The following is a 17,961-nucleotide window of genomic DNA, read 5'->3' on the forward strand; positions in this document are numbered from 1 at the left end:
CTTGACTTTTCCCACAATTTGTTAGGTTTATTATTCTAAAATTGTTCTAAAATTTCTTTTAAAAAGTGTTTTCCTTCATCAACCTACACACAATACCCCATAATGACAAATCAAAAACACGTTTTTAGGATTTGTAGCAAATGTATATAAAATAAAAATATCACAGACCCTTTACTAAGTACTTTGTTGAAGCAACTTTGGCAGCAATTACAGCCTCAAGTCTGCTGGGTATGACGCTACAAGCTTTGCACACCTGTATTTGGGGAGCTTCTTACTTTCTTCTCTGCAGATTCTTTCAAGCTCTGTCACGTTGGATGTGGAGCGTCACTGCACAGCTATTTTCAGGTCTATCCAGAGATGTTAGATCGGGTTCAAGTCCGAGCTCTGGCTGGGCCACTCAAGGACATTCAGAGACTTGTCCCGAAGCAACTCTTGCATTGTCTTGTCTTGCTGTGTGATTAAGGTCGTTGTCCTGTTGGAAGGTGAACCTTTGCCCCAGGCTGAGGTCTTGATCGCATGTTTTCATCAAGGATCTCTCTGTACTCTCTGTACTTTCATTTTTTCCTCAATCCTGACTAGTCTCCCAGTCCCTGCAATGAAAAACATCCCTACAGCATGATGTTGCCACCACGATGCTTCACAGTAGGGGTGGTGCCAGGTCTCCCCAGACATGACACTTGACATTCAGGCCAAAGAGTGTAATCTTGGTTTCATCAGACCAGAGAATCTTGTTTTTTCATGGTCTGAGAGTCTTTAGGTGCTTTTTGGCAAACTCCAAGCGGGCTGTTATGTGCCTTTTACTAAGAAGTGCCTTCCATTTGGCCACTCTACCATAAAGGCCTGATTGGTGGAGTGCTTCAGAGATGGTTGTCCTTCTGGAAGGTTCTCCCATCTCCATAGAGGAACTCTAGAGCTCTGCCAGAGTGACCATCAGGTTTTTGGCCACCTCCCTGACCACTGCCCTTCTCCCCCGATTGCCCAGTTTGGCCGGGCGGCCAGCTCTAGGAAATGTCTTGGAGGCCACTGTGTTCCTGGGGACCTTCAATGCTGCAGAAATGTTTTGGTACCCTTCCCCAGATTTGTGCCTCGACACAATCCTGTCTTTGAGCTCTACGGACAATTCCTTCGACCTCATGGCTTGGTTTTTGCTCTGACATGCACTGTCAACTTTGGGACCTTATATAGACAGGTGTGTGCCTTTCCAAATCATGTCCAATCAAGGATAATTTTTATTTAATCCATTTTAGAATAAGGCTGTAAAGTAACAACATTTGGAAAAAGTCAAGGGGTCTGAGTACTTTCCAGTCACTGTAGGCTACCAATAATGTTACCAGTTGAAAAATATTCTTGAACATTGCAGATAGAAATTCCAAGAATATAGGCTACGTTATTTCTTATTCAACATGTCAGAGAGGCATGTTTGTTCTACAGAGCACATTTATATCTGAACGTTTCAAAATGTTGCGTCCTGCTGAACATTCCCCCAGGTTGCTAGCTTTAGCTAGCCAATGAGGTAACATAACTGAACAAGGTGTAGCCTGAACAAATAACGGTCCGGTCCGCAAGTAACCTAGTTTAAGAATGGCCTGTGATATGCTTTATGAATGTAAAATGCTGCCCGCCAATACACGATCTAAATTTAAAAAACATAGCGCTGGTATTATGGGTCATGTCTTTTCAATGGTACCTTAAGGGCTTAAATCAAGCCGTTTTCTCTGAGGAAAAGATGGACACTTGACAACAGAACCTGTATATGAAATGCAGTGAGAAAAGTGGGAGGGTTGAACGAGACTACAAATTTAAAAGACGGCCTACTTTTCTATAGCCTACTCAAGGAAGAGAAAAACATAGCTAGACTGTTGTTTTACTATTAAACACAATGCTGTTATTGTTTTTAATTTGGTAAAGCAGCTTGTATTTCTTAACCAGCAAAGAGTATTCTAGCTAACTAGAAGGCTGGTGGTGTTGACTGGTTAAGGTGAAGCAAGAGAGTCACCTGGGTGATTATTTTAGTCACTATTTTTGTTGACGCAATGAACAATGACTCCATGATGGCCCAGTACTCTACACAAGCCGAACCAGATACTTTACAGTACAATGTCACGTCAGTGACGAAAGTGTTCAATTTAAATAAGATGTACCACTATACAGTATTTCAGGCCCTGAGTTTTCACCAACCGGGAACAACTCTAGGCCCTACCTGTATCACATAAATCCAAAGTTTCCTCAAAAACGTAGATTAATCAGCATTGTTCTTTGGACGGCCTGAATATGCATGTTCAGAGCTCTATATGAACCCCATGGAGGTGCAAGGGAATAGCAGACATAGCCTGGTCCCAGATCTGTTTGTGCTGCCTATAGGTGTTGGCAAGACAGCACAAACAAATCTGGGACCAGGCTGTAGCAGAAGTGCTGTGGGATTAAATGGAATTCTCAATTGTGCAAGTTGCGTCCATGTTAGGGTCTTGGTAACGGGAGTTGGGCGTAACCTGGACTTGGGAGTAAGGGGGGTGAGACTGGGGGCAGTGGTGGATACCAGACAGATGGAAGATCATCTGACACCACCACTGCTGAGTAGATGGGTGGTATGTCCTCTATCACCGCTCGGTAGGAAGGTGGAACGTCCTCTGGGTCCTTTGGGTTAAACTGCAATGGAGAGGAGTCAGGTTCATGTTAGTGCCAAGTTGAACGGTTATAGTCACTGATACCTCTGTGTGTAGTTTCTGTTTCTTCAAGAGGAGTAGATCACTTAAAAACTGAATGTGAAAAATTAAATTACAAAATGGGGGAAAGAGTTGACGGCCACTGAAAGTCTTTATAATCAAGATGTGTATTGACAGTTTGAGGAGGTCAACCTAGCAGTGGAGGGATGTCGTACCGGAGTGTATGGCGGTGCAGGGTTGATGAGATCCACTGAGCTATACGGCGGCAGTTCTCTATAGGGAGGTCTGTAGACAGTCGTGGGTAACGGTGGAGGGGTTGGGGCCCTTGAGGGCTGAGGAGGTCTACTGGGGGGACTTGCCTCCTCTCTTCGTCCTTCTGTCCTCTCTTCTTCATGCATAGGGATGACATAGACAGAGGAGTCATCTGACTCTTCTTCCTGAGTGCACAGCCATTTTCTACGGCAACACAGCAGGTACAGTGCTATGCACATCAAAGGCGTGATTAAGAACCTGGGAATTGTAGTTTGAGGAATGTAGGATTTAGTCGGGAGTCAGTCAACTACAGCCAGAACTACAGTATATATTACACTTAGGTTTGATGATGACTGATGACCATGGAAGTGACAAGGATTGCCACTTAGTTTTACTCTTGGACATCTTTGTAAAACTATTCTCTGTACTGTACAGTTGAAGTCGGAAGTTTACATACACTTAGGTTGGAGTCATTAAAAGTTGTTTTTCAACCACTCCACAAATAACTTAGTTGGTTAGTAAATCTACTTTGTGCACGACACAAATCATTTTTCCAACAATTGTTTACAGACAGATTATTTCACTTATAATTCACTGTATCACAATTCCAGTGGGTCAGAAGTTTACATACACTAAGTTGACTGTGCCTTTAAACAGCTTGGAAAATTCCAGAAAATGATGTCATGGCTTTAGAAGCTTTTGATAGGCTAATTGATTTGAGTCAATTGGAGGTGTACCTGTGGATGTATTTCAAGGTCTACCTTCAAACTTAGTGCCTCTTTGCTTGACATCATGGGAAAATCAAAAGAAATCAGCCAAGACCTCAGAAAGAAAATTGTAGACCTCCACAAGTCTGGTTCATCCTTGGGAGAAATTTCCAATTGCCTGAAGGTACCACGTTCATCTGTACAAACAATAGTACACAAGTTTAAACACCATGGGACCACACAGCCGTCATACCGCTCAGGAAGGAGACGCGTTCTGTCTCCTAGAGATGAACTTAATTTGGTGCGAAAGTGCAAATCAATCCCAGAACAACATCAAAGGACCTTGTGAAGATGCTGGAGGAAACAGGTTCAAAAGTATCTATACCCACAGTAAAACGAGTCCTATATCGACATAACCTGAAAGGCCACTCAGCAAGGAAGAAGCCACTGCTGCAAAACCGCCATAAAAAAGCCTGACTACGGTTTGCAACTGCACATGGGGACAAATATCATACTTTTTGGAGAAATGTCCTCTGGTCTGATGAAACAAATATAGAACTGTTTGGCCATAATGCCCATCGTTATGTTTGGAGGAAAAAGGGGGATGCTTGCAAGCCGAAGAACACCATCCCAACCGTGAATTACCGGGGTGGCAGCATCATGTTGTCGGGGTGCTATGCTGCAGGAGGGACTGGTGCACTTCAGAAAATAGATGAAATCATGAGGAGGAAAATTTGGTGGATATATGGAAGCAACATCTCAAGACATCAATCAGGAAGTTAAAGCTTGGTCGCAAATGGGTCTTCCAAATGGACAATGATCCCAAACATACTTCCAAAGTTGTGGCAAAATGGCTTAGGGACAACAAAGTCAAGGTATTGGAGTGGCCATCACGAAGCCCTGACCTTAATCCTATCGAAAATATGTGGGCAGAACTGAAAAACATGTGCGTGCAAGGAGTCCTACAAACTCGACTCGGTTACACCAGCTCTGTCAGGAGGAATTGGCCAAAATTCACCCAACTTATTGTGGGAAGCTTGTGGAAGGCTACCCAAAACGTTTGACCCAAGTTAAACAATTTGAAGGCAATGCTACCAAATACTAATTGAGTGTATGTAAACTTCTGACCCACTGGGAATGTGATGAAAGAAATAAAAACTGAAATAAATCATTCTCTCTACTGTTATTCTGACATTTCACATTCTTAAAATAAAGTGGTGATCCTAACTGACCTCCGACAGGGAATATTTACTAGGATCAAATGTCATGAATTGTGAAAAACTTTTTAAAATTATAAACTGGGTGGTTCCAGACCTGAATGCTGATTTGCTGAAAGCTGTGGTATATCAGACCATATACCATGGGTAGGACAAAACATTTATTGGTCATCAGTTTACAATAGCAATAAGGCACCTCAGGGATTTGTGGTATATGGCCACTAAGAACAGCCCTTAGCCATGGTATATTGGCCATATACCACACCCCCTCGTGCCTTATTGCTTAAATATTACCTCATGTTATTGCACACATACTGTTGTAATGTGTAGTATATAGTACATCCACATCGGCGTGTTAATTGGAACATCAGTATGTTTGTTTCCGTTTGGTAGAGGTGGAGATCACAACATAATGTGGGAAAGAGAAAGACTTACTTTATCATATCAAGTAACCAACTTTCATTCAGCATGTTGCGCAGTCTGTTGTTGTGTCAGGCGTCTGTCTCCGTGTGGAGAACACACAAAAGAGAATCCGAAGGTACAGTTCAAGGATCTTCCTTACGTTTCTATCCAGCAGCCTCCTCATCACTATTAGGACTTTCAACAGCTCTCTGTGAATCAACAGTAAGCGCTAGTCAATCGGTCATGTTCAGTTCCTATTCAATGTCAGACTCAGCTTCATGACCCAGAAATAACCCATCTCAACCCCTTTTTGTGACCGGTTCAGAACCACTTACATAGTACGTTCTCAGAAGTCATTTCATTTTCTAGGTGCTCCAGATGACATAAAATGTAGGTAAGAATTACACAAGTCTATCTAAAGTCTGCATCCTTTACATTTCTTCTAAAGGCCAAACGGAGCAGATTTTGAGCAGGACACTGACCACTGATCAGCAGAGACAGATGTGATCAGGGTGTATTTATTACGGAAACTGTTTACCGTTTAAGAATCAATCGGAAGCAAACAGAGCAAACAAAACGTTTTGCAACAGAGTCGGAGTAATGATTTATACCCCTGAAGTCACAGGCAACCGAATAAGCTACATTTAATTGTACAAGTTTGACCTCTTTTACAAATGAAAACAAGTAAACTAGAGCATAAACCTTTGACCCTTTTGTCCATAAATGCCCAATGACAAGTGTGATCATTACAAAGCCCCTGTCAACAACCATTTAATACAATGGTACAATCCAATGGAAAAGTATACACTTTATACACTGTTACAAAGAGGGAGAGGCATAGTTGTTATGGTGCCTCCCTCTACCCAACCATGACCATGTTAAATTAATTGAACTGGGTTGAATGAATTTGGACCTTGTATGATGTACTTATGTTTCATTCGGACTTCAAAGTCATGAAAATCAGTTGGATTTGGAGTAAGACAACAGTCATGCAATATCCTGTCGCCAATGATTACTACATTATTACTGCATTTCGTATTAATAGATGTATTCAAAATGCACCTTACCTTAACAACCAAGACCTCTGAATGTACGGCAACCTGTATGTCGTCCTGTGAGTTGCTTTCATACTCTTGTCACAGGAAGTACGCAAAGACACACTTTTACAGCCTTATTGACCTGTTCAAAGACCCTAAGCATGTTAACTGTCAGGTACTATCAGGTGCTATCAGTGACGCACAACACTTTGAAGCTACGTCTGCGTCCCAAATAGCACCCTATTCTCTATTTAGTGCACTTCTTTTGACCATAACTGCACCCAAAGGGCTCTGGTCAAAAGTTGTGCACTATATAGGGGATCGGGTGCTATTTGGGACACATCCTACACCAGCCAATTGCTTTGAGGCACATGGAATGGAGACTCAAGTGGAGATATTAATAATCATACTGTATAAGAGATATGATATAGATGTGTAAGACTATTAGAGGGAGGGAAATGAAGAATATAAGGCTAATGAGAAAAACAAGGGGTCCACGTTAAGGCATGTAACTGAGGAATGCAGTCTGGGCATTGTTGGGACACGTCGCGGTAGTTTGGATGAGTGAGACCCAGAGCTGCTTTACATTGGTAGGAATGTGCACTTTTGGAGGGATTTTGTGAGATATATGTAGGCTATAGTAGCCTGGTCCCAGATCTGTTTGTGTTGTATGGTCTTCGTAGTGGTGTGGTGTTGTCAAATGCAGTTATGTACAGTTATAACTGAATAACTGTATAATTGAACGGAGAACCATAACATAACACTGGTGGACATAGAGGTAGTTTCTGCAAAACACAACATAGCAAAATATAGATTTAAAAACTTCCTTTAATGCAGAATCCTGTCATCAATATACTTGCAAATTGAAATAAATCGAATTTGTTTTATACATATTCATAAAAACTCAATCATGATCACACACTGTATTCAGGTTACATACCATATTCAGTTCAATTCATTGCTGTGCCATGTTATCATGTAATCCCTACATAGCAGAAGGTAGATAGAGAAGACACGTAACAATATAAGTTATGGAAGAGGAGGTGGTGGGGGTGGTGGAGGAGGTGGGGGCACCTTAGTGGAGGTACCAGGGAGAGGAGGAGGAGGTGGTGGAGGAGCATTACCCATTGAACCAGGTGGAGGAGGAGGAGGAGGAGGAGGGGGGAAGCTATTTGATGAGCTGGGAGGAGGTGGAGGTGGCGGAGGAGGTGGAACATTACCCATTGAACCAGGTGGGGGTGGTGGAGGAGGTGGGGGCACCTTAGTGGAGGTACCAGGGAGAGGAGGAGGAGGAGGTGGAGGAGGAGCATTACCCATTGAACCAGGTGGAGGAGGAGGAGGAGCAGGGGGAAGCTATTTGATGAGCTGGGAGGAGGTGGAGGATGAGGAGGAGTATTACCCATTGAACCAGGTGGAGGAGGAGGAGGTGGAGCAGGGGGAAGCTATTTGATGAGCTGGGAGGAGGTGGAGGTGGCGGAGGAGGTGGAGCATTACCCATTGAACCAGGAGGAGGAGGAGGGGGAAGCTATTGAACCAGGAGGAGGAGGAGGGGGAAGCTATTTGATGCGCTGGCAGGAGGTGGAGGAGGGGGTGGCGGAGAGGGAACATTAGGAGATGCATTCGGTGTAGGAGGACCAGTGCCCATGGAGCCAGGTGGGGGAGGAGGAGGAGGTGGGATGTTGGAGTCAAACGTGGATCCAGGAGGGGGTTGTGGGCAGTTTTGGGTGAGGTTTGAGGAGACTGGCAAGGTGGGCACCGATGGTAGGGCCACATTAATGCCAAGATTGGACCTGGGAGGGTAGAATGAGAAGGTTCCATTCAATGGATGTATCACTTTATCTTTGAGACAGTTAAAGCCATGTAATACTAACAGATGGTACTGGTTTTAAGGGCACGATTTCATGATGAGTTTTACTACAGTATGCTAACTGGTCCTATCCATCACCACTCACCACCCTAACTAGCGCTGTGCTTACCTATAGAGATCCTTATTGCTGCTGGCTGAGGAGGGTTCCCCAGGCTGGGTAGCAGGAGCAACAGGACACTCCACAGGGCCACAGCTCCCTGTACTCCGCACGCTCTCTGTGGTCCCTGTTCTTTTCCGAGGCTGCAACTCATTGAGCTGGGGAAGACAATAAATTGAGAAAAACACCACAAACATATTACTGCTCTAAAGTCTAGATGGCCCAATAACATTGCTCTGGCGGGATTGAATTACAAAGTAAGTAGGTGCTAATAAGTAACTAAGTGCTAGTAATTGTAATTACAATAATGTAGACTGCGGTTTATTATCTGTGGACAGTCGATCAATATCATATTACAGAAAAAAAATGCTAAGCCTAATGGGATAAAATGTATCCATAAAGCGAAACATTCTCCCTGCTGTCCTCACGTTAAAGCTGTGGCCCAGTGTGTCCAGTCCAGTGAAGGACATGGGTCTTCTGATGTAGCAACCCTCGAGCTCCCGGCCAGCTTTGGGAGGGCTCATTAATTTGGCGCAAGCCAACTTCGTTACTGTGGTGAAAATTCCCATCTCTCTCCGAGACACCTTCTCCTGATGGATAGCTACAGCCTGGGAGATAGCACAGGTATTATTACAACACTGAGTTTAGGTCCCAAATGGCACCCTGTTACCTATATAGTGAGGTAGTGCACTATATATGGAATAGGGTGCCATGTGGGATGCACTACTGTACTGTACTTCATCTATTGAGCAAAAGCCCCGTACTGTAGTGTAGCCTCATGAGCTAACTGACGGATAAAGCGACAGTGTTTCTCACCAGAGAGAGGAGGTTGAGAGAGTTCTCCATGTCTTTCAGCTGCATGGCCTGGGTGTCCAGCAGTCTCAGGACAGAAGTGGCTAGGCTGTTGATCTGGTAGGCCACACTGGCCAAAGCCTGAGTGGTCAAAGCCTTGGTCTCCTCCAAACCCTTCCATGTGTCCTCATCCTTTAATCATGTTTCAAGCATTATTTTCTTGGAAAAGGTATGATATAGCAACACTTCTTACAGTGTTCGGATACTTTTCGACACAATCGGAATACTATGATAAACAGAAGAGTGCACAACTTGCCCTTTTATTTGCCTCAATGTTCCCTCAAAATGGGTAGGTCTAAGGCTTTAAATTAAAATGTCAAATGTTTTATAACTACGTTATAAAGAAGGCATCGTACCGTTTTTGTTTCAAAGACAGAAAGAGAAAGAGCACAGCAAGCAAGTAAAAGTAATTCACAATTTCCCCCAAATATATTCAATAAACAAATAAATAGACTAAGCCTATTCGAATAATTCAGTTGGTTAATTCTGTTATCATTATTTAAAAAATACTCACCTGTAGGCCTAAATAATTGTTTTCACAGTAATCGGCCACTTTGTGAAGGTTGTTATAGTTGTCAATAAGCGCCTTTCTCGACGCGGGAGCCTCTTTTAATATTTGCGTAGCAAGTTCTGAACACTTCGTTTGCGCCGTCATTTTAGACTTTGTTCGGTCCGGAAAGAATGTGCAGAAGTTAACTACAAAGTAAAGGTGTGTCAAACTCTATGGGTGTGTTCTTATATCAATAGTCGAGGAGGACGAACCAAAGCGTCCCGCCAGCGAGCGAGACTACATGGGTGCATTCATTACTCCGATTCCGTTGGAAAAAAGTTAGAAGTTTTGCAAAACTGTTTCTAACGGAAACCGTTTACTCCAAACGGAAAACGTTTTGCAACGAAAACGATAGTTTCTAATAGACAAATAAAGGTAGGTTCCTCCCCGGTTCGTTTAGTTTGCTCTGTTTGGTTCACTTTGATTCCTAGAGTAAACCCTAAACGGTTTCTGTTGCAAAACGTTTTGCAATAGACCAAACGTGTTGCAACGGAATCTGACTATGAATACACTCCAGGTGAAGTGACAGGCGAGGCATGCTGCTGCAAGGAGTTTCTGCTGAATGCGGAACAACCGCAAGGTATGAGTTTTGACTCCAACTAGGCTACGGTGTTAATATTACAGGCTAAACTTAAAAAACAACCATACGATTTAGCACGGCTGATAATCATCTAATAAGGTAGCCTAAAGCTAGGCTACTTGAATAATCACAATTTTATACAGGGAAATTATTTAATTTATAGGCCTACGTTTTTAATGTCAGCACCCAAATATCGATTTCATTTATTTAAATAACATTGCCTAGGCTCGCCTTTTTGGTTATTTTTCTAACATAGTCTTTATTTCAAAGACCCCAAATGAAAGGAAATGTGCAAGGTCCATAAATACATTAACAGGCTAAAGCTATAGCCTTCTCCACTGAACCTCCACTAGAGGTCAGTCTTAAAATGCATTTTCTACTATGGCCTCAGCAGTTCAAATAGGTCCCTTCTCATTACCTACCTACCTACCTACCTACCTACCTACCTACCTACCTACCTACCTACCTACCTACCTACCTACCTACCTACCTACCTACCTAACCTACCTAACCTACCTACCTAACCTACCTAACCTACCTAACCTACCTAACCTACCTGGGCTATGTGGCTACCTCTATCTATATATCCATCGAAATCAATACCCTACTCTATCTCCACAATGGCATAAAATTATGATAATATGTCAAATCTATGTTTTTGAATTTAAAAAAACTTATGCATCCATAAAGAGAGTTTCCTCCTGTATATTTGCTGCATTGCAAGTTACCTTCCGTTTTGCCATGGTCATTGATAGGCTCCTAACAAACAAGCCTGCCGCGAAGATTGTAAAGACTATACAGCCTTTGATCCACATGAATGAAGTCAATCAATCAGTGAAGTGCTGCCATGTATCAATGTCTAGGGGCGGACTGGCCATCTGGCATTTTGGGTATATGCCAGATGAGCTGGCCCATTTTTAGCCCAGTCCGCCCATGTACAATGTCCCTGATAATGTTCTGATCCTGCTATGATTGCTTATCAATAAGCCAATAAAAAAATACCTGATAATGTGTCGAAAGCCATTTTGAACAAAAGTGCGGTGCGTCAGGTATCTTGTACATTTAAAAAATGTAAAGTCATAGCTGTTTCCTCTGAGATAGGCCAATGCATACATGAGATTGCAACAAGTATTTTGTTGGACAAAATGCTTCAATTTGAATTACCTTAAAATTGATTGATTGGTTGATTGATTGTAAGGTGAGACTATATATTTTTTAAATCCAGATAATTGAAAATAGTCAGTCTCAACCACCACAATATTTTTATTGATTTAAGTCTGCATCTTTCTTTCTCTATTCAGTATTTTCACTGTTAGATATTGTATAGGGGTAGCTACAGAGCTTACACATGAACTTGTGTTTGAAGGTAACCTCACGTCTCCTTGACTTATCTTTTATATTTCTACCTTTTGTTTAGAATAGAAAATGATGATATGATTGTGTACGTCTGTAATCAGCCAAGGTTAATCACATTGTTTATGGCTCATATAGAGGGCTGACCATATTATCGCCACACCAGCGGTCATGAGTCATGAAGGCAGTCAAATTCCAATTGACCGTTTAGTTACAGTGATGCTGCTGATGGTCATTAGCAGCCTACCAAAATTGCTAACTGCCTGGTATTCAGCACTCTATTGTCCCTCTAATCACTCTGACATCAATGCCAATGTGATCGAAAATCAAACATTTAATGGGAGCCCATGAGCTCATGTTGTGCAACATTTATATGGCTATACAACTGAGCGAGAAAACAGAATGATGGCCTCTATTAAAAAGAGGAGGATCCCATCAGCTTTCTATAGGCTAGGCCTACTATATTTATTTATCAACTTTCCTAATATTAAGCACATTGCTTATCTATACCACAGGAGTATAGCCTACCATTCGCTATCGAGATAGGTGCATGATAATGGTCCATTCTAAATCAAAATAATTCACACATATATTATTTAGTATAGGTAAAGACAATATTAAATCAAGAATTGATTTGGTGACAATATTAGCCTATCACTTGTGAATCATAGTCGCACACCTCATGTAGGCTAGCCCATAGGCCTATATGTTTTGATAAGGTTTGTATCTAACTAAAGTGGCCAAATAACTTCTTAAAATTAAGCACATTACATTAGAACCTGACATACATAAGCAGAGTTTCAAATTTGGGGCAGATCATTTTCACCATAAAAATGCACCTTTATAATAAAAGCATTACCTGCATAATCACATTTGCGGTCACTTTTGATAATGGTGTTTTCCCGCTAATGGAACATTTGCTCTTATAGCCTACGCCGTGTGTGCATTGCTGCGCTTATAACGTGAAGAAATAGCCTAATAGTTTATCAACATTTTAAGCTAAATGTTCTGATCTGTTGTGCCAGCCACATTGCGTAAAAAAGTTTTTTAGAGCCTCCCGAGGGGCGCAGTGGTCTAAGGCACTGCATCGCAGTGTACCACTAGAGGTCCTGGTTCGAATCCAGGCTCTGTCGCAGCTGGCCGTGACCGGGAGACCCATGGGGAGGCGCACAATTGGTTCAGTGTCGTCCGGGTTAGGGGAGGGTTTGGCTGGCAGGGATGTCCTTGTCCCATCTCTCTAGCGACTTCTGTGGCGGGCCCGGGCGCAGTGCACGCTGACACGGTAGCCAGGTGTACAGCGTTTCCTCTGACACATTGGTGTGGCTGGTTTCTGGGTTAAGCGGGCATTGTGTCTGTAACTGACTGTAACTACCTATGAAATTGGGGAGAAAAAAGGGGTAAAAAAATCATTTTTAAAAATCCATGGGTTTTTTATGCTAGTGGTTGTATTAATTTGGGATCTATCGCATCCCACAACTGTCCCAGACTATGTTAGGAATATTTATTTCTCGCACAGAATAGGTCAAATGTTGTACTATGGGGGATAGTAGATTGACATAGGCTAGTGCTTTTGCTGTTTGTTAGGCCTACTCATCTTGTTGGCTGATGAAAAATATATGTGGACAGTTCTTCCAATATCTTCAATATGCACCTTGTAATTAGATAAGGATGAGCGCTGTTGCATCCCCGATGTGTCTGTCTTCACTTGTAGCCTGTTAGAAAGACCCAATCGTGTGATGGAGAGCCATGTGAATGAGCGGTTTACTCTGGAAGAAGGGCACAACGCAGCAATCCGCAAAAGGCATGTATTATTTTAGGGTGCATTGCAGCCACACAAATCCGAGGCATTATCAAGTGCTTGTCAAATTGTGAATGAGAGACTGATGAAATGTGTACAGCCTTCGCAAAAAATATGTTACAAAGGTCTGCATCAGTGGCTTGTAGGCTATGTTTGGAAGCGAGGAGATGCTAAATGTGTTTATGTTAATTAACGGTCAAATACCATGAGACCGACAGTTATTTGCTTGACAATCACCGGCTGACGGAATTTTGTGACCACCACTGCCCTACTCATATACACTGAGTATACAAAAATGTAACTATTTCCATGCCATAGACTGATCAGGTGAATCCAAGTGAAAGCTAGGATCCCTTATAGATGTCACTTGTTAAATCCATTTTGATCAGTGTAGATGAATGGAAGGAGACAGGTTAAAGAAGGATTTTTAAGCCTTGAGACAATTGAGACATGGATTGTGTATGTGTGCCAGTCAGAAGGTGAATGAAGTGCCTTTGAACAGGGTATGGTAGTAGGTGTCAGGCACACCGGTTTGTGTCAAGTACTGCAACGCTGCTCGGTTTTTCCACATTCAACAGTTTCCCGTGTGTATCAAGACACCCAAAGGACATCCAGCCAACTTGACAAAACAGTTGGAAGCATTGGAGTCAACATGGGCCAGCATTCCGGTGGAACGCTTTCGGCACCTTGTAGAGTCCATGCCCTGACGAATTGAAGCTGTACTGAGGGCGAAAGGAGGGGGCTACAACTCAATATTAGGAAGGTGTTCCTAATGTTTGGTATACTCAGTGTACATCTGTTGGCGATGAAATGAACTACAGATTGTTTAGCTCATTGAATGGTGTTGTCGCTGAGAAGAATTGTGAACAATAATAATGAAGTCTCCGATCCTTGTTCAAAGAGAATTACAATTGATTTGCATACAAATATTATACGTTTCTTATTCTGTAGGTACACTCTTGACAGACTATTGAGAGGTAGATACAAAGAAAAGTGTCAGGGTCCTTTCCTTGTTCAACATTAAGCAGTAAAACTATACTTTGCTGCATACTGTGCAGCATCTCCCTGAGGATGCATTCATTTGTATAGGAATACACCCGTTTCTTCCTAATGGAGTGTTTTGTGCAGCACTAAGCGTTCTTCCCCACAGTCTGACATTGACTAATGTCTGTTATTTCATAGCAAGTGTTTGTTCTTCTGCTTCGTTTAATAAGCCCTGCCAATGGATACCCACAGAGAGCTTGTTACAATACGATAACACAGACTACATTTAGAATAAATGAAGCAATTATTAATATTGTGAATGATGAATTGTGATGAAATATGAATGCTTAAACACTCATTATAATACCAAGCCCTTGTTGTTATGCCGGGGACAGTCTATAGAGAGACCGCACCGATGCACCATAGAGAATGAAGTGAGACCTCAAGGTTGCTCTCTTCAATGTTCCTCTCACTGTGTTCCCATTGACCTCCAGTCATTACATCAGTAGCTCTCTGAGCTTGATGAGTGCAGAAGGGCCTTTTGGAATCGTTAATGCCCCTGTTTTATGATTATGCTGAACACTGATTACTTTGCTATGACGAAGCACTTTCTAGCTGCTATGTTACGAAAGATTGCTTTTAAGATCGCATACAGTGGTTCTGTGTGTTCCGGAAGGTTCCACGTGTTATGGTAAGATCATCTCTTGGCTTGTGAATAAGGTGCAGTTTCACATTTGATTTGACAAAAATTGTTCGGCTTATATTGAGGCGAAAGTGAAGTTAAATAGTACCCAGACATTGCTATGTTGAGTAACCCCATAGCCACCACAAGGCAAACAATTATTTTTTTTCTCCAGAATCTGTTTCACAGCAGTGACCCATGCATGTGTTTCTTCTACAGCCAAGAGGCTAGGATATAATATTACTCATTGGGAATAGTCATTATAGAATCTATACGCCATGTACATTCCATCTAAATTCAGCCATCCATGGGCATTTATTTGGGTTAAACCTTAAATGCAAACAAAGTGCATCACAAAATATTCCCAAGACATTAAACTTCCTCAACACATTTGGTAATTATTTTATGATGAGGGCCAGGGAGCCTGAAACTTCCATTAAGGAATTGATCACAGTACCCTTATTGAAGTGAGTTGCACTTCTTTTTTCTATTGTAACGTACTGGGTATCAAGTCAGGCGCAGGGAAAACAGAGTTCAATATAGTGCTCTTTTAATGTACACACGGTGAACCACGGCCACCCCACTAAACGCTGTGTGCTCAAAACCAAAATGCCCCAGACACGGGGAACGAAAACAGTCCACCACTATATACGAACATAAACCAACACGTTCGTCTGTAACAAAACACCAGGGTTACACTAATCAATCCCGCACAAAGAAACGGGCGGGCCGGCTGACTAATAAAGCCCAACTAATTACAACCAACTCAAAACAGGTGTAATCAATAAACACAGAAGGAGGGGGAGAAAAGAATCAGTGGCAGCTAGTAGGCCGGCGAAGACGACCGCCGAGCGCCACCCGAACGGGAAGGGGAGCCACCTTCGGTCGGAGTCGTGACATCTATCATCTACGGTACTACTATACTATAACCATACCAAAAGACAACGATGGTATTTGGATGTTTTCTAAGATGACACTGTCAGAAAATGATTTCAACGTTGTGTGCACCATGGTATTGTGTGATCACAATCCACCGGAACAATGAAGATAGCGAATTGATTGAAAAAAGTGTAGAGGACCACGACATAAACACAGTGACAACATCTCTGTTTACTCCAATCCCTGCTATAGCCTCACAATATGGGCAGAGAAACAAGACACAATCCACAACAGAGTCGATGAGTGAACCATGTACACTGGGTTCTCAGACCCCCCCCACACACACACACACACACACACACACACAATCCATATCCAATAAGCCTATGCCTATTTTATTTGTAGTGATTGGATGCCCAGGGCTATCACGGCTTCGTCACGCTTCACAGAGTTCCATTACAGCTTCTCAATTCAATTATAGTCCTGAGTCTGGAGGGAGGATTGACTGGGGTTGCCTTGCGTGGACGGTAGTAGTCAGACACTATCATTACAGCCAGCTTGCTGTCTGACACTATTGGCCCAGAACACTTTTTTTGTCCCCAGTAACATTGACCTTAGATCCAATTCTGATGGATTATCCAGAATTAGACGTTCATCTATGTTTTTCAAATGTCAAATTTCAAAATGATTGCAAACATAACATTTTAAAGTGTTTAAGGTTAAGTTTAGGTATTAACTCTCTCATCCCCTACCCCACGTTGAAACCTACTTAAAGGTAACAACGCTTACTGTTGCCCCTAGTGACCGGTTTCCACGTCATCTCCCGACGTCTGAGGACATGGATGGATGCCCAATACTGGCTTGTATCAGGGGTGAACTGGTTGGGATTATCAGCCTCAAATTTACAGTGCTGACTTCTCAAGACCTCAAGGCTTATTTTTCTCCACTCAGTTTAGTAAAAAAGAACTGTTGTTGATCAGCTTGGGGTGTGTACCCTTACAAAAAAAAGAAATGGCTGTTTTCCCATGTTGAGTTTCAAGGTGCTACACATTGGAATTGCAATTTAAGAAAATGTCCATAATATATATATATATATATATCTGCAGTAATAGTGGAATGAACGTTTCACAGTATTACTTACCCACCAGTGTTGTGATTGGCTGTGATATTCACCTCTTGATTTCTCCTGATGGAGCGGCATCTGTTGTCAAAGTTGTTCCGACTTTGTGGCTGTGTTGTCATGTGAATATCGCTCTGTCATTATGACCGAGAATAACTTTTGGACATTAGAACAGCGATTACTCACCACGAATTGGCAGAAGATATTTTTTCCTTTAACGAGTCCGACGAGCCCAATGTGAAGGAAATATTGTTTTCCCGGGAACAGGCCCAAATTTCTGTCATTTGCGTGAAGAGAAGAAAAAGAGGGCGGAGGTCAGGCTGCCTTCTGAGAATTCATAGGCAATTGAATAAACCCCCACTGCCTTCCGTTCTACTAGCTAACATGCAATCATTGGAAAATAAAATTGACAAGCTATGAGGAAGATTAAACTACCAACGGGACATTAAAAACTGTAATATCTTATGCTTCACGAAGTCGTGGCTGAATGACAACATTATCAACATACATGGTTATACGCTGTATCGGCAGGATAGAACAGCAACGTCTGGTAAGACAAGGGGTGGCGGACTATGTATATTTGTAAACAATATCTGGTGCACGATATCTAAGGAAGTCTCAAGGTTTTGCTCGCCTGAGGTAGAGTAGCTCATGAAAAGCTGTAGACCACACTATCTACCTAGAGAGATTTCACCTTTATTTTTCGTTGCTGTCTTACATACCACCACAAACCGATGCTGGCACTATGACCGCACTCAATGAGCTATATTCCACCATAAGCAAACAGGAAATCCAGAGGCGGCGCTCCTAGTGGCCGGACACTTTAATGCAGGGAAACATAAATCTGTTTTACCAAATTTCTATCAGCATGCTAAATGTGCAACCAGATGGAAAAAAAAACTCTAGACCACCTTGACTCCA

The 17,961-nt window shown here is 42.4% G+C and overlaps 2 protein-coding genes across 2 annotated transcripts; both read right to left on the bottom strand.

Annotated features, from left to right (window-relative positions):
• Positions 1-1,228: 1,228 nt before the first annotated feature.
• On the bottom strand, positions 1,229-6,429 carry LOC112223296 (extensin-like). The gene is made up of 4 exons (XM_024386309.2): positions 6,309-6,429; positions 5,275-5,450; positions 2,879-3,173; positions 1,229-2,646 (listed from the first exon to the last, which is right to left on the bottom strand). The coding sequence occupies exons 2-4, from the start codon at positions 5,307-5,309 to the stop codon at positions 2,458-2,460; spliced, it is 519 nt and encodes a 172-aa protein (XP_024242077.1). The 5' UTR covers positions 5,310-5,450; positions 6,309-6,429; the 3' UTR covers positions 1,229-2,457.
• Positions 6,430-7,803: 1,374 nt separating this feature from the next.
• Positions 7,804-9,845, bottom strand: abi3b (ABI family, member 3b). The gene is made up of 5 exons (XM_024386271.2): positions 9,609-9,845; positions 9,059-9,226; positions 8,671-8,850; positions 8,255-8,400; positions 7,804-8,068 (listed from the first exon to the last, which is right to left on the bottom strand). Exons 1-5 carry the CDS (start codon positions 9,747-9,749, stop codon positions 7,804-7,806), a joined length of 900 nt encoding a protein of 299 aa, XP_024242039.2. The 5' UTR covers positions 9,750-9,845.
• Between the last annotated feature and the right edge of the window lie 8,116 nt (positions 9,846-17,961).

Source organism: Oncorhynchus tshawytscha, linkage group LG24 (genome assembly GCF_018296145.1).
Source record: "Oncorhynchus tshawytscha isolate Ot180627B linkage group LG24, Otsh_v2.0, whole genome shotgun sequence".
Classification (NCBI taxonomy): Eukaryota; Metazoa; Chordata; class Actinopteri; order Salmoniformes; family Salmonidae; genus Oncorhynchus; species Oncorhynchus tshawytscha.

Bases quoted from the DNA above. Each gene is read 5' to 3' on its own strand.
- LOC112223296 (XM_024386309.2), bottom strand. From the start codon at position 5,309: ATGCTGAATGAAAGTTGGTTACTTGATATGATAAA. The intron at 3,174-5,274 runs GTAAGTCTTTCT...TACAATTCCCAG, and splicing joins TGGTTACTTGATATGATAAA to GTTCTTAATCACGCCTTTGA. The intron at 2,647-2,878 runs GTACGACATCCC...TCTCCATTGCAG, and splicing joins CTGCACCGCCATACACTCCG to TTTAACCCAAAGGACCCAGA.
- abi3b (XM_024386271.2), bottom strand. From the start codon at position 9,749: ATGACGGCGCAAACGAAGTGTTCAGAACTTGCTACGCAAATATTAAAA. The intron at 8,851-9,058 runs GTGAGAAACACT...GCTATCTCCCAG, and splicing joins CTCTCAACCTCCTCTCTCTG to GCTGTAGCTATCCATCAGGA. The intron at 8,069-8,254 runs GTAAGCACAGCG...CTACCCTCCCAG, and splicing joins AGCAATAAGGATCTCTATAG to GTCCAATCTTGGCATTAATG.